We start from the raw sequence: 17,169 nt of genomic DNA, 5'->3' as shown, positions 1-17,169 counted from the left end.
AATGTTTTCTTAGGTCAGTCTCCCAAGGCAATAGAAATAAAAGAAAAAACAAACAAAGGGGATCTAATCAAACTTATAGCCTTTCACACAGCAAAGAAAACCACAAATGAAACAAAAATTCAACCTATGGACTGGGAGAAAATATTTGCAAATGATGCAACTGACAAGGGCTTAGTTTGCAAAATAAACAAACAGCTCATACAACTCAAAAAAAAAAAAAAACAATCAAGAAGTGAGCAGAAGACCTAAGTAGACATTTCTTCAAAGAAGACATAAAGATGGCCAATAGGCACATGAAAAGATGATCAACATCGCTAATTATCAGAGAAATGCAAATCAAAACTACAATGAAGTATCACTTCACACCTGTCAGAATGACCGTCATTAAAAAGTCCACGAACAATAAATGCTGGAGAGGATGTGGAGAAAAGGGAACACTTCTACACTGTTGGTGGGAATATAAATTTGTGCAACCACTATGGAGAACAATATGGAGGTTCCTTAAAAAACTAAAAATAGAGTTACCATATGATCCAGCAATCCCACTCTTGGGCATATATCCAGAAAAGATGAAAACTCTAATTCAAAAAGATACATGCACACCAATGTTCATGACAGAAATATGTACAATAGCCAAGACATGGAAGGAACCTAAATGTCCATCAACAGATGAATGGATAAAGAAATTGTGGTTCATATATACAATGAAATACTACTCAGCCATAAAGAAGGAATGAAATAATGCCATTTGCATCAACATGGGTGGACCTAGAGATTATTATACTAAGTGAAGTAAGTAAGACAGTGAAAGACAAAAATCATATTGATTTTGGAGGCTTGCAGCAGTGAGTAGTATCTGGAAGCAAGACCTTAGTTTCCTGATCAGGAGTCCTAATCACTAGACCACAGGGGCCAGCAGCTAGGGCCTAAATCCCCAGTCCTTGCTTACCTTGACAAGAAAAAATTCTGATGAGGAGGCAGAAGGTAAAGAGAAAAGTAAAATGTTTATTGGAAAAGCAGAGTAGATGAGGAAATATGCACGGGTGGACTTTTTTATTATGGCCTGGCATCCCCTGAATTTTCACCTGCAAGGAGGCTTTCTGTGCATGTGTAGTGTCTCCCTTGCCCCAAGGAGGGGAAATATGTGTTCTCTTGATCCTTTACTCAAGCAGGGTTTAGCCCCTCTTTGTTCCTGCCATGACAGCTATCTTAAGGTGTCCATAGGAGATGAAACCTGGCTATTTACCCTGTTTCTGTTGTTACTTCCATTTCGGAGAGCAAACAGGAGGCTGATTGTAAATGCCTAACCTGGAGCCCACCGATCTCTTGTCTCAGGCAATGCAAACAGGAGGCTAGTTTTAAGTGTCCAGTCTGAAGCACACACTTTTCCTACCTCATGAAATGTAAACAGGAGGCCAGTTGTACATGCTTAACCTGGAACCCTTCTATCTCCTGCCTCAATATGATGTCACTTATATATGGAACCTAAAATATGATACAAATGAACTTATTTACAAAACAGAAACAGACACACAGAAAACAAACATACATAACTGAATCACTTTGCTGTACAACAGAAAATAACACCACATTGTGAATCAACTAGTTCAATTTTTAAAATGTCTTATAGTGTTCAGGGTACAGGTCTTTCACCTCTTTGGTTAAATTCATTCCTAAGTATTTTATTCTCTTTGTTATAATTGTATATGAGATAGTCGCTCGTGGCTCTGCCCAACAATAAACTAATTTCTATACTAAGTAGTTCTGCACACACTTATCATAAGGTAAAATGGTAGATCAAGGGGGAAACAAGTAATCAAATTATAATGTAGGGCTTCCCTGGTGGTGCAGTGGTTGAGAATCTGCCTGCTAATGCAGGGGACACGGGTTTGAGTCCTGGTCTGGGAGGATCCCACATACCACGGAGCAACCGGGCCCGTGAGCCACAACTACTGAGCCTGCACGTCTGGAGCCTGTGCTCCGCAACAAGAGAGGCCGCGACAGTGAGAGGCCCGCGCACCGCGACGAAGAGTGGCCCCCACTTGCCACAACTAGAGAAAGCCCTAGCACAGAAACGAAGACCCAACACAGCAAAAATAAATAAATTAATTAATAAACTCCTACCCCTAACATCTTCTTTAAAAAAAAAATTATAATGTAAAAAAACATGTAAAATGTATATAATGGCTTTATATAGCAGATAAGTTTTCTTGAAGTCTATTCCTACCGCACACTGGCTTCTCCAAAAGTTATGCATATTCACCCTGATACTATTGCTATATATGTTACATAAATGTTATACTAAATGTAAATGCTCAATCAGGATCATTTTTCTCTGAGAGAACCTAGGCAAAAGGCCATGGGTGTAAACTATGAAATAAATCACTAACAGCAGACTTGTGGCTGACCAAATCTACACATTTCAAAAATCATCAGAATTGTTCGATGACCAGCATCTGGCAAATAACCTCTGAACCCTTAAAATATCCCACCTGAGAAAGTGTCTTTGCATTCCTGACTTGGACCATGCCAGATATTTTGTCCTAACCATGTGATATACAGTGAATACCTGGTTTATATGATTTTAGGCTAAGCTGTATCAGTTTGAACTCTAGAAGCAGGATTTGAAGATGGGTAGTTAATTTCATGTATGTGAGTGCTCCATGCCTACATGATTGATCCCCAATAGAAACCCTAGACACCAAGGGTCCAGTAAGCTTCCTTGGCTGGCAGCACTGTGCATATGTTATCACACATCATGGCTGGGAGAATTAAGCTGGATCCATGTGACCCAACTAGGAATCTTATACTTGGTTTCTTCTAGACTCCTTCTATGTCTTTTTCCTTTGCTGATTTCAGTCTGTATCCTTTAAAGGTAATAAATTGTACACACGAGCTTATCTAGGTCTGGTGAATCATCAGACCTGAGAGGTGATGGGGACACTCCAAAATAGCTAGACATATGTAACAATGGAATAGAATTGAGAGTCTAGAAATGAATCTTAATACTTAACGTCAACTGATTTTCTATAAGAGTTTCAAGACAATTCAATGAAGAATCATCTTTTTAATGAACAGAGTTGAGAAAACTGGAGAACCACACACAAAAGAACAAATTAAGACTCCTGTGTTATATCATACACAAATTAAATTAAAATGGATCAAAGAGCTAAATGTAAGAGTTAGAATTAAAACTCTCAGAAGAAAACACAAGAGTAAATCTTCATGATCTTGAATTAAGCAATGATTTTTTAGATATGATACCAAAAGCAAAAGCGACAACAAAAGGAAGTTCATAGAAATTTAAAACTTACACATTAAAAGATATCATCAATAAAATGAAAAAGAGGGCTTCCCTGGTGGCGCAGTGGTTGAGAGTCCGCCTGCCGATGCAGGGGACGTGGGTTCGTGCCCCGGTCCAGGAAGATCTCACCTGCTGCGGAGCGGCTGGGCCCGTAAGCCGTGGCCACTGAACCTGCACATCTGGAGCCTGTGCTCCGCGACGGGAGAGGCCACAACAGTGAGAGGCCCGTGTACTGCAAAAAAAAAGAAAGAAAGAAAAAATCCTAAAGCAAAAAAAAATTAAAATAGATTTACCATATGACCCAGCAACCCCACTACTGGGCATATACCCAGAGAGAACCATAATTCAAACATACACATTCACCCCAGTGTTCATTGCAGCACTATTTACAACAGCCAAGTCATGGAAGCAACCTAAATGCCCACGGACAGACAAATGGGTAAAGAAGACGTGGTACAGATACCACTATATTCAATAGAATATTACTCAGCCATAAAAGGGAACAAAACTGGGTCATTTATAGAGATGTGGATGGACCTAGTGACTGTCATATAGAGTGAAGTAAGTCAGAAAGAGGAAAATAAATATCATAAATTAACTTATATATGTGGAGTCTAAAAAAATGGTACAGATGAACCTGTTTACTAAGCAGAAATAGAGACACAGACATAGAGAACAAACATATGGACACCAAGGTGGGAAAGGTGGGGGTGGGATGAATTGGGAGATTGAGATTGACATATATACGCTAATATGTATAAAATAGATAACTAATGAGAACTTGCTGTATAACACAGGGAACTCCACTTCGCTATACAGTAGAAACAAACACATTTTAAAACAACAATACCCCAATAAAAGAAAAAGAACAATTTTGAATCCTCAGAAGACCCCTGAAAAGTAGATACTGTTCCAACTTTAGAGATGAGAAAACTGTGGCTCATATAGGTGTGTAACTCACCCAAAATTAAGTCACTTCTAAGTGGTAGACTTGAAAGTCAAAGTCACATCTGTTTAATTTCATATGTGCTCTTCCTCCCCGTGCTTTCCCTTTTCTTCTGTTCTCTGTCTTGTCCTTTATAACCATGAGGTCCTGAACAAGTGTCTTCTGTTCTGAGCTTTTGATTAAAAATTAGCAGTTCACATAGGTATAATAAACATTTATTAAAAAATAATTTTAAAAAAGAAAGCAAAAGCTATCATGCTGCATGATGGTGAAACCTATAATCATGGAAACGGAATATACAGGAATTTTTTTAAAAAACATAATGATCAGAGTATTGGAAAAACAATCATCAGTCCGAACCTGAATTTTTTGGATTTTGAGGGTGTGTTTTTTCTTACACAATTTTAAATTGAGATATAAAATATTTCATTATAAATTTATATAACAAGATGATGTGATTACTGGTATATTATAAAAATTGACATGTAAAAAATTACAATTTAAATTTTCAATTCAATCTGAATGCATAGAATTTGTTATTGACAGTAATCCATTTAATAAATATGCAAGAAATCATTTCCTTAACAATTAGCAATATTACATCATTTTTTCTCTTTAAACTTTTATTCCAGCTGTTCGTTTTTATTCCAACATACCCATAAAATTAGACCTTAATGTAATATATTTTAGTCTTTGAAACTCTACTGTTGATAATTCTATCATATTTCTCTGCAAAAATGTGGATATATATTGTAATTTTTATTGTGAAATCTGTGTAAATATAAGGCTCTAAATATTTAACAGCATATTCAAGACTGAGTCATTATTGCAATATTTGGAACAAAATTGATTAAAACCACATAAATGTATTATAAAATGTAAAAAATATTTATTTATGAAGAATAACATTTTTTGTACTACAAATGCATCCTCTTAGTAAATACATATTGCTTTCTCTCAATTAGCTTATGTGTAGTAGATGAATATTATTTTTTACTGATGAGATGAGAGTCAGTACCAAATTTCTTCCCAGTTTTTATTTTTTTAAATGTAATCACTGAGACATCTTATTCACACGAAAAGGTAAATGTGAAAGTTTAAAGATTAGGTGGTAGATAGATAAATGATAGATACATGGGGAGAGAGAGAGAGTACACAGTTCTTTTAAGTCCTTGCAATTTATATGCCCCAAATCCCATAGTAAGCTATCACTAAATTTTATTTACAAAGATCTATCACCCACCAGGTGATTTGCCCTGCTGTCATTGCTATGGTAAATGAAAAATGCAAAGTCACTTGAATTTCTAAAGGATTTGTTATCCAAAGTCTATGATTACTTACTTTCTGAATACCAGCACCAATCTTTCAATTATCAACTGGTTTGACACGTGGACCTTTTTCCACTCTGAGCAATCCATGATTGGCAGAAAAAGAAGAGGTGAGAGGTAAGTTTTCTTTCAAAGTTAAAGAACAAAAATTTACAAAGTGGAGACAGAAGAGCCTGTTAAGTGATATGGAAGCAACCTAAATGTCCATCAACAGATGAATGGATAAAGATGTGGTACATGGGCTTCCCTGGTGGCGCAGTGGTTGAGAGTCTGCCTGCCGATGCAGGGGACACAGATTCGTGCCCCGGTCTGGGAAGATCCCACATGCCACAGAGTGGCTGGGCCCATGAGCCATGGCTGCTGAGCCTGCACGTATGGAGCCTGTGCTCTGCAATGGGAGAGGCCACAACAGTGAGAGGCCTGCGTACGGCAAAAAAAAAAAAAAAAAAAAAAAAAAAAAAAAAAAAAAGATGTGGTACATATATACAATGGAATATTACTCAGCCATAAAAAAGAACAAAATGGGGTCATCTCTAGAGATGTGGATGGATGTAGAGACTATCATACAGAGTAATGTAAGTCAGAAGGAGAAAAACAAATATCATATATTAATGCTTACATATGGAATCTAGACAAATGGTACAGATGAATTAATTTGCAAAGCAATAATAGAGACACAGACATAGAAAACAAACATATGAACACCAACAGGGAAAAGGGGATGGTTGGGATGAATTGGGAGATTGGGATTGACATACATACGCTACCATATATAAACAGATAACTAAAGAGAACCTGCTATATAGCACAAGGGACTAGTCTCGATGCTCTGTGGTGACCTAAATGGGAAGGAAATCCAAAAAAGGGGGGATATATGTATACATAAAGCTGATTCACTTCGGTGTACAGCAGAACCTAACACAACACTATGCTATAGTAAACACTTTACTATAGTAAAGAAACTATAACCGAATTAAAAAAAAAGAATGCTCTGAGTATCACAAGATATTAAAAAATTAAGGGTCAAAAAATATTTCCCTTAAATTATCAACATGCATATCTTGGGAAAAAATGTTGCAACCAGTATTCCAGTTTGAAGATTACCACTTTATTTATTTATTTATTTATTTATTTATTTTTGTGGTAGGTGGGCCTCTCACTGTAGTGGCCTCTCCTGTTGTGGAACACAGGCTCCGGACGCGCAGGCTCAGTGGCCATGGCCCACGGGTCCAGCCACTCCGCGACATGTGGGATCTTCCCAGACCGGGGCATGAACCTGTGTCCCCTGCATTGGGCAGACAGACTCTCAACCACTGCACCACCAGGGAAGCCCGAAGATTACTACTTTATATTTTCAGATCTTCTCATATTGATTGAGATGATTTCATGAACAAGTGCAAAAATTTTTATTGAGCATCCACCATGTGCAAGGCACTGGTCTAGCAGCTTGGGATGCAGCCATGAACAGGACCACAGTGTAAGGACCCTATGTACATTATAGTAGTGATGACAGGCTATATGTAAGTAAATGATAAAATAATTTAGAAGGAGAGCAAAGAAATCTACAAAATAATTTCAAAGAATTTAAATGATAGGAAGAAAATAATGCAGAGTAGTGTGAGGAGTGGTCTTGTGGCCAAGGATTATTTCTGAGGAGGTGACATTTAAGGCAAAGGTATACAAGAAGAGTACTCTAGGCTGAGGCAGACTGGTGGCCTAGGGATGTCTTTATGGTGAAAGAATGTCTCTGTGAAGAGGTGTCAGCCATACAAAGAAATGGAGAAGAGCAATTTAGGCCAAGGTACACTAGAAAGAAGGCCATCACCTTGTCCAGGTTTGCTGAAGACTTTCTTGGTTTTGGCACTCTAATTCCCATGTTCTGGGAAGACCCTCAGTCCCAAGCAAAGTAGGATAGTTTGTCAGCCAACAAGAGGCCCAAGATCTATTGGAATATGATGCCTACTTAAAGGTCAGTGGCCTGATGGCCAATATCAAATCTACAGCTGGGGTCACTGGCAGCTTGACCCTAAGAAAATAAAAAGAATTAGAGAATAAACCTTCTTGATTCTGAGACATTTAGGCATCTGGGACTGTGGCTCTCAGTAGCACACCAGCCTTAGTTCAGCACATTAACAATTAGTCAACCTTAGAGTGAGTAACTACTTCTCTGTGATATCAGAGAGTAAAGTCGCTGATCCACCAGTTGCTGTGCAAACAGCACTCACACGCACAGAGGCAGACAAAGCATAGACCCCCTACACACAACTAGTATTTGTGGACAAAATGAACATCTGGAGAGGCACACAATGAGACCGCCACAGTTGGAAGTTTTGAGTAGACTTTTGAGTGGAAAGAGCATTGGAAAGATAAGTAGAATTTGTGATGTAGCTCTTAATTTAATATGATGTACTCTTAAGGCAAGTCCCATGTGCACCTCTATCTAGTTAAATCAGTGTTTGTGGTGAATGAGGTAGTTTCTAACTAAAACTGGGTTTGTTTCCGGTTGAAGTATTAAACAAAATTTGACCTCATGATACAAACAGGGATTTAAAGTCAGCACTTACAATAAATGTTGGTGAGGACAGAGGGACAGGAAAGGGAGGACTTGTCTGGAACTTTTTATGTGCCTTCATAGGTTCTTCCATATATGATGGTAAGTGTTTCAGGTATTACTAAAATCAAAATTTCAGTCTCAACTATACAGGCAACTCCAAACTGTGGTATTTATTTATGTGTTTGTTTGTTTGTTTATTATGGAAAAATACACACACAAATATCACCTGATGCCAAATATTAGCACATGTATATTAGTATATCAGAGGAAAACAAAGAAAAAATTTAAGCCCAAAATAAAGAATCCCTATATCTTCTATACACTTCTCTTTATACATTTCTAATTGTGAGGTAACTCTCTCAGTTCTTGCCTTGGCAGTAGCATTATGTCCACCTCTATGTCATCCAATTCTCAATTGAACTGTCCCCGGTGAAATAACATCTGTAGAATTGGCTCCCTGGATATTAGTCCCAATGCTTATATAGATCTGCTGTCTCAGGCTCATGAGAAAATGTTGTACCCTCAACGCTCTGAGGAATAGTTGTCAAAGTCTGGGTAGAATCTCTCTCGGAAGCAGTCATTCCAGTTACTGTGGTTTCTTGAGTCTTAGTTGTTTTAATTGTTACCTCATCATCAAACCCAGATACGGGAGAAAAAGGAAAGCCATCGTGAGTACCAAATCCAAAAGTTACATCTTCACCGAATGTGGGATGTATTGGCCATGGAGTGTAAGGATCGTCACTGCTTAGGGGAATGCAGCATGACAGCTTGTTCATACAAAGAAGTTTGTACCTTTCGAGATGTAAACATCGTTTTCTGCAGTGTCCTACACCATTCTTCCAGCATCTTTCAACAAACCAGCCAGCTGCAGGGTTAAACAAGCAGTCAATTTTTAAATTCTAGCCACAAGACAACAAACATTAATTCCAAAGTTTGACAACTACTACTATTGCCATCTAAAGTAATATGATAACATATACCACAAGCCATTTGGAGAGACAAAGAAGAAAACTAAAACTGTATATTAAAAACTGTGACATGTGCTATCAAGGAAATTGCTGGTGGTGGGGAGAGGAGAGAGAGAAGGAGAGGGGAGGGGGCAGGAGAAAGACCAGAGAAGAAGGAAAGAGGAGGAGGAGGAAGAAAATGAGACAGAGAGGATAGACATATGCAAAGCTAATAGTTAAGCCATGGCAAGGCAAGAAGGATGAAAGGAGGCTACAGGATACACAGGAGGCAAAGATTATTTCAGGAAAGGACCATCAAATGCTCAGTCCCAGTGTGGAGAAACAGCATCATGTCTTTAAGGTATTAAGAGAAGGCTGAAGAGTCTGAAGTATAATGTGCAAAGAACAAAGGAGCACGAGATAAAATGAGCTTGAAGTAACCATGCCATTGCCTAATCAATTTGGCCATTATTAAGCATTTTTATTTATTCCAAACCATTATGTGAGTTAATTTACTTCAGTTAGCTGGGATTTCACATGGAAATTAGATAAGGGAAAAGGAAGAATAGAATCTGGGAGACACGTTAGAAGCTTTGGCCAAGTAAAACATGAAGATGGCTGGAACCAGGGCTGTGAGAGTTGTAAAGAAGAGAACAGATTAAAGACATCGATTGTTTGGATTTAAGTCAGTGGAGGATGGAGAAATCCAAGTACATTAGTACATTTCTGAGCTGATACAGGGGAGATTTGTGATACTTGCTATTCATAGAATAGTAAACAGAGGAAAGAACACGATTTGGAGGGAAGAGAAAAAGGTGGTTACAAGTACTTGTTTTGAGGTATATAGCACAATATACCTCAGATGTCCAGAGGGCAGTAGGATATAGCTGTAGCAACTCGGTAGACAAGTTTGGACTGTAGATGTAAATTGTGGAATCATTGCCATGGATAGTATTTAAAACTACAGTTATAGATAAAGTACATATAGTGTTGGAATAATGTGAGATAAAAGGGGGCCATAGTTAAATTCTGGGGAGTGTCAATATTGAGAGCTCAGATAGGAGGAGAAGGCTCAGAAGGAACAGCCAGATACTTAGAGCAAAACAGGAGACTGAGACACTAGAGAATTAGATTAGTTTTCCCAAAAGCAGACCTTGGGATAAATTTTGACTACTGTATAATAAATGAGTTGAGGGCATTCAGCACTCCCCACATCGCCAAATCAGTTTGGAAATGGGGAAGTTATGGAAATAAGACAGCCAAAGAGAGGAGAGTTATACAGTTAGTTACCACTGTGATTGACTAGAGCATGACCCCATGGGGAAATCCAGCAACTAGTGTATGGCTAGGATAAAGGTCCAAGTTATCCTTCTTGAGGGTCAGAGGAGCTGGAATATTTCTCCACCATCCAGTAGTTGATAGATGATACCAGAGTGAGCTGACAATTCCCTGTCATTTCCAGACTGCCGCGTTCAGGACTGATTTGCAAGCAATCGACCATGCTTTGAGGATACTGCCAGGTGCGGGTCAGGCTGGTGTGCATGAAAATGGCATATGCCAAAGGGATACAAAGAAAGTTGTATCAGGTATGACTAGATTACACAAGTGAGGAAAACGTTTCCTAAAGGAACACGTGGACACTTGTAGGCAAATACTGCTGTGAGGTTGAGCGAGATAACGCAGGAGCTGGAGCCTCCACTGCATTTAACATGATGAGTGTCACTGGTAATCTTCAGAGTGGTAAGAAGAGGAGAAACAGAAGTGAAGTGGTTGACATGTGAATGAGAAGTGGAAATAGCACCTGGAGACAAAACTCTTAGGAAGTTTAGCTGTGAGGAAGAGCAGAGAAATAGAGAAGTGCTCGGAGGACAATATGGAGTCAAGGGAAGGTTTTTCAGGTTTGTTTTGAAGGCTCCGAAATAAGAGAGCATGTTTGCAAATATTAAGAAGGAACAAGTAGAAAGGGAGAGATTAACGTAGAAGAGGGAAATGAGGCAAAAGAAGGGCATAGTCCTTGATTAGGTGACAAGGATTAAGAACACATACAGCATCTGACTGTATGTGATATGGAGAAGCACACTTCCTCAGCTATGTCAAGAGGGAAAGAGAAGATGGGTGAAAAGCCATACTGGTATGAGTGTTGGCAGCGGTAAAAAGTGCCATTTGAATTTTTGAAATCTTGAGATGTGGGGTAAAGTCCTAAGCTGGGAGGGAACATCACAGACAGGAGTGGAGCAGGAGAATTGAAAAGAAAGAAAGGTCAGTGCAAAAAGGTGGCCTAGGAAAGAGGAAAGATGAGCTCACACAAGAAATACAGTAGGATTACGAAGCAGCGTGTTAATTCATTGGAGGAGGGAGGATAGGCATCTACCGTGAAACTAGTCTGTTCCATTGTATGATCATTTATCAAGCAACTATATGACCATCTTTCTCAGCAAACCACCCGAGAAGTACCAAGGTTGGTGTATTCTAGGAAACAGCTAGTGCAAAGGCTCTATGTTGGAGGAAGCCAAGGATGTATGAAGAAGGTCAAGTAATTCTCAAAACAACCCTTTTTGCATTTAACTTGATAAAGTATGAAAAGTACCTTCCGTGGGTTGAGATAGAGAGAGAGCACAACGAAAACTTGGCTCCTATTTCCTCCCCTGGGGATGTTGGCTTTATCCTAACTTCTCCAATGATTCATTGTTCTCTTATTATTTTACTGGCTCCAATTCTATTGCCCTTGGTAGAATTTTCTGTAAGTTTTGAGGGTAGCCGTACCACATCTTTCATCCTGGACAAAGTCTAACATTGCTTCCTCATTCCTAACTTCTACAAAGATTACCTCTCTATGTATTTTTTTTTTCCTCCAGGGTACCCATCCTCGAAATCTGAGTCCTGTCAGCATTTCTCTTCCATTCCCAAACACGTTAAATCATCTTGTTCTGTCAATTCTTCTTTAAACTTGCCTCTCACTTGCATTCCTCACTACTCCTTTTCAACTATTCCCGCCAGAGTTAAAATTTCGGGTACAGCCCATCACTCAACAGAGGTTTGAGCCCCTAACTATGGTACAGACTCTGTTCTAGGTGCTCGGGGTACATTTGTGAACTAAGCAGACAAAATCGCATAGAGCTTACTTTCTAGCAGGGGAAAACAGACAGTAAAGAAAACCAGTGAATTATCCTGTATGTGAGAGGATGATAAGTAGTTTTCAGAAATAAGAGAGAATAGATTTAAGTGGAATCTCTTTGGTGTGTCATGGGGACAGATGACTGTTTCTTAAACAGCAGTTAGCAGAGGTCTTGAGAGAAGGTGACGATTAAACGATGACTTGAAGGTGGTGAAGGAATTAGTCACACCAGTATGTAGGGCAAGTGCATTCTAAGCAGAGGAAAAAACAGAACTTTGTGGGTTGAGCAAGCCTGGCATGTTTGAGGAAGGGCACTGTGGAAAGCCACACTTTACCAGTGTGGCTCTGGCAAAGTGAGCAAGGACTAGAGGACTAGAGTAGTGGGAGACGAGGTGAGAGAGGTCATAGGCACCAGATCATGGAGGGCCTGGTGGGTCACTGTAAGGACCCTGGTTATTGTTCTGAGTGAAGAGGGGGCCACTGCCAAGATTTGAGCAAAAGAGGTACATGGTCTGACTTCCAGTGTGAGCAGATCACACTCTATGCTATCTTGACAGAAGACAGCAGGAGGCAAGAGTAGAAGGACAGAGACCTGTGCGGAAGCTATAAGAAGCAGTAACAGGTGAGAGATGATAGTGACTTGAATCAGAGCAGTAGCAGTGGATGGAGGCGGTGAGATCAGTTGGTTCTAGACATAATTTGCAGGTAGATGTAAGAGATTTCCTGGTAGATATGGATATCACAGCATAGAATATCAAAGATAGTTCCAAGAATATGGCTTAAGCAATACAAGGATGGTGACTGGGAATAATCTATAACTTAATGTATTTTTTGTTTTTAGAATGACAGCCATCACTTATTTCAAAGCTCCTCAGTCTGGAATTATTATGTCATTAGGACTTGTGACCTCCATCACCAATATTTCAAAATCATAAATCTAAAAAATATGAATTACAGTGGTATTAATTCAGGCACATAAGCCATCTAGCCAAAATATTAACCCTTGTGTGAATTCTCTCTGAAAAAAAAAAAGAAAAAGAAAGAAAACAGATGTGGAATCAGATAGCATCAACTTAAATACAGCTGTTAACAGCACTCCACTGATGGACAGTTTGGCTTGGTAAAATGTTTCTTTACAAAACCCTCAGGTGCCATCTCAATTTAAAACAGAAAAATACACTCAAAACATTAAATAGTTAAGTTGCAAAATAGAACCTATAAGCAAAAATTTATAAATCAGCAGGAAACAAATCTACCGCCCTCACAATAAAAGAGGAAAATAAGCAGAACCACACACTTTATAGAAAAATCAAAACACATGATAAATATATATTTGAAGTTTGACTTCTCCATAGTCAAAGAAATAGAAAATATTATAAACTTAGGTATGTTCCTTCATTTTAAACATTTGCAATATTCAGAATTTGACAATGCACTAAGCAGACAGGAATAAGGTGCATGTCTAGGAATTTTATGTTGAATGGTTTATGTCTATGAATGGTTGTATAGAATATACTTGTATATGAAACATAAATACACTTCTTAGCAAAAATGATAAGCACATAAATGTCCAAATATGAAATTGTATAAAAAAGGTACAGAGGGACTTCCCTAGTGGTGCAGTGGTTAAGAATCCGCCTGTCAGTGCAGGGGACACGGTTTCGAGCCCTGGTCTGGAAAGATCCCACATGCCATGGAGCAACTAAGCCTGTGTGCCACACCACCAAGCCTGTACTCTAGAGCCCGCGAGCCAGAACTACTGAGCCTGCACACCACAACTACTGAAGCTCACACGCCCAGAGCCCATGCTCCACAACAAGAGAAGCCACCACAATGAGAAGCCCGCGCGCTGCAACGAAGAGTAGCCCCCCGCTCGGAGCAACTAGAGAAACCCCGCGTGCAGGAATGAAGATTCAACGTAGCCATTAAATTAATTAAAATTAATTGATTTTTAAAAAGGTACAGAGCACCCATTGCATGAAATTCTATGCAATAATTAAAAGTTCAGTTTTTGGAGAATATTTAATATGTGGGAGAATACTCATCATGTTTTAGAAAATTTTAAAGGAGGATATACATTTTTTCCCCACATGTTATCCAGGAATCTCAGGGAGAGCAAAAGAGCAAAACCGTATTGTTACTTCTTTATTATTTCAAAACTTTCCAAAATTTCGGTGAATAGTTCATAATCAGAATTGAGTGTAGGTGATAATTCTTTACGTCACTTACATGTGTCCATGTGAATCAAGATATAGATACATAGGCACATGTATGTCCATCTCACGGTAGTGATTACCTTTCTAAGCAAGATACAACGTCTCCAAGTTTGGAGCCCATTTTCTTAGTACATAAAGAACTCTTAAAAATCAATAAGAAAGAGTTCAGAAATACAATGGAATAGATGTTCAAACTCATTTATAATTGAAGCGTGATGAATTCAAACAAAGATGAGGCAACATTTTCACACATTGAAATGTAATACACGAAAGAATGTGATAAAAAAATGGAGTGATCAGTGTGTGGGAAGTTGACACTATCACACACAAGTGATAAGAGTGCGCATACTGTAGTCCATTCGGTCAGTTGTTTGCCAATCTTGCGTGTGTGTGTGTGTGTGTGTGTGTGTGTGTGTGTGTGTGTGGGCATAAGGGGAAAGATATACATTTGTTTACTAATTTTCCTAGCTGAATTTTTTCTGATAATTAAAAGTTTCCTGCTTAGCAGACCAATTAAAATAAGAAAGGAAATTCACAACCTCACCCCCATATATTCTACGTATACATTAAAAATAATGAAGTAGGTTCAGGCACTGATAAGAAGTCTCCGAGATATTGTGCTACTACATTTAGAAGAATCTGTATGATTAATTTACATTGGTTTTTTTTTTTAACATCTTTATTGGAGTATAATTGCTTTACAATGGTGTGTTAGTTTCTGCTTTATAACAAAGTGAATCAGTTATACATATACATATGTTCCCATATCTCTTTACATTGGGTTTTTAAAATTCTAAGGTATATAGATATTTGAATCTACTCGGATATACAACTAATTGGTAAGATTACTTCATTGAATGATTCAGAGATTCTGAAAGAGAAGACTGAAGTACTGTTATTCCAGGGTAGGAGAGTCCTTTTCCTTAAACTCATATAAACCTATTGATTGCTTGATACTTTTTAATCAATTGCAAGTATTACTTTCCAATAAAAGTAGGTAAGTTTCCAAAGTAACATTATTAAAAAGAGGGAATAAGCTCATTCATTATTGATCTATTAGCAGAAGGTCCCTATTGGTCACTTACCTTTTTACTCTGTCTTAACTTATCCCCACTTCTAACTTAAATTTGTGTTATCTTTCTGATGACAGCTCTGCAGATCCTACAAAAAGTGTGATGAACTTGTTCACCATACCTCAGAACATAAACAAACGAACACCTCCTTTGAAAGCACTTTCACGACAAAAGAGAATTCAAGATGGTAGTGAGAGTTGGACTAATGAGACACAACAATAAAACAGGTGCAACAATGAAATTGTTAAAATAGAAGCAAAGTCAGGCTGAGTTAACAGTGGTTAGTTATAGAGAGAGACAGAGAGAGTTGCTCAGAAGACTGAGGAAATTCTTCCTTTGGAGAAATGTTTCAGAAGACACCCCAGTTTCATAGGTGCCTCTAACAGAGTCTTAGAGAGCAGGAACATGGAGCTGCCAGCATGCCATCATAAGAGCATTTGTGCTGCTCTTTATTGGCCCAAGGCTCTTCCTGTGGACCTCTTTCCCCCTCAAGACACCTGGGAGCCCAGGGTCAACAATTCATCCTAGTTCCATCATCTCTCCATTGTAGGGTTCCATTACCTTTGGTCACCAGATTTAGTAACCCACATATCATGAAGGTCAGCATCAGGAGATTCATGGCTTCTGGGAGAGAGGGAGCCCTGTGTCCTGAGGAATGAAGAACACTTTGCACAGTTAGGACTCTGAGTGGTCACCTTTACTGGCCTATCATGGGTGATGAACCAGAGAGGAGGAGAACGCTATGCCACCCAGAACACCAGATGATTAACTTGCACCATTGAGTGTGCATGACAAAATAATGCTCTGTTCTAGAAACTGTTATAGGAAACTGAGGCCTTATGAAATGAAGTATAATCCTAAGGATGTGTAGGGTCTGATGGAAAGAAACAACTCCCCAATAAAGTCCTCCTTAACCTTGCATGGAGCCAGTTACGTCTCCTCTGTCTGTATGCAACACTGTGTATATAGCCATGATAGCAGAATGCTATATCATGATCCAATTTGTTTCGGACCAGTAAGCTTATGATACCCCGTAGATTATCCCCTTCTCCATCTGAGTGATGCCCCAATCCATTGTGTATTAATTTTTTTATAAGTTGTGAAGTTTGCTTTGAATGGATTTTTTTTTTTTTTTTTTTTTTTTTTTGCTATGGATATCCAATTTTTGCAGTAACCATTTGTTGGAAGTACTATCCTTCCTCCATTGAATTGCTTTGGCAGGTTTGTCAAAAATTAGTTGGCCATACTTGGTGCTCTATTCTATTGCATGGATGTACTCTGCCAGTACAACACATTCTTGATTACTGTAGCTGTATAACATGTCTTGAGATAGTGTAGGGATACCTCCTGCTTTATTCTGCTTTCTGAAAATTGTTGTAACTCCCCCAGTTCCTCTGCCTTTCAATAAAAATTTTAGAATAGTTTTGAGTATATCTATAAAAGATCTTGTTGGGAATATGAAAGCAATTGAGTTACAGCTGTGTTGTAGTTTGAAGAAAAATGACTTCTTTACTATGTTGAGTCTTCCTATCCATGGACATGTGTGCCCCTGTCACTTCATTTAAGTATTTTTTCTTTTTTTAACATCTTTAATGGAGTATAATTGCTTTACAATGTTGTGTTAGTTTCTGCTGTATAACAAAGTGAGTGAGCTATACATATACATATATCCCCATATCCCTTCCC

General features: G+C 38.6%; 1 protein-coding gene across 1 annotated transcript in view; it reads right to left on the bottom strand.

Annotated features, from left to right (window-relative positions):
• Positions 1–16,102, bottom strand: part of DEFB125 (defensin beta 125) — a gene marked incomplete at both ends in the record, with an annotated part of 54,347 nt that extends 38,245 nt beyond the window's left edge. Inside the window, 2 exons of the mRNA XM_082670724.1 lie at positions 8,875–8,997; positions 16,045–16,102. Of these exons, the coding sequence (XP_082526850.1) occupies positions 8,875–8,997; positions 16,045–16,102 (181 nt within the window). The remainder of the gene's footprint in view (positions 1–8,874; positions 8,998–16,044) is intronic.
• Between the last annotated feature and the right edge of the window lie 1,067 nt (positions 16,103–17,169).

Source organism: Grampus griseus (genome assembly GCF_964374135.1).
Source record: "Grampus griseus genome assembly, chromosome: 14".
Classification (NCBI taxonomy): Eukaryota; Metazoa; Chordata; class Mammalia; order Artiodactyla; family Delphinidae; genus Grampus; species Grampus griseus.
Note: the sequence above shows the minus strand (reverse complement) of the source record. Positions and strands in the feature narration are given on the sequence as shown.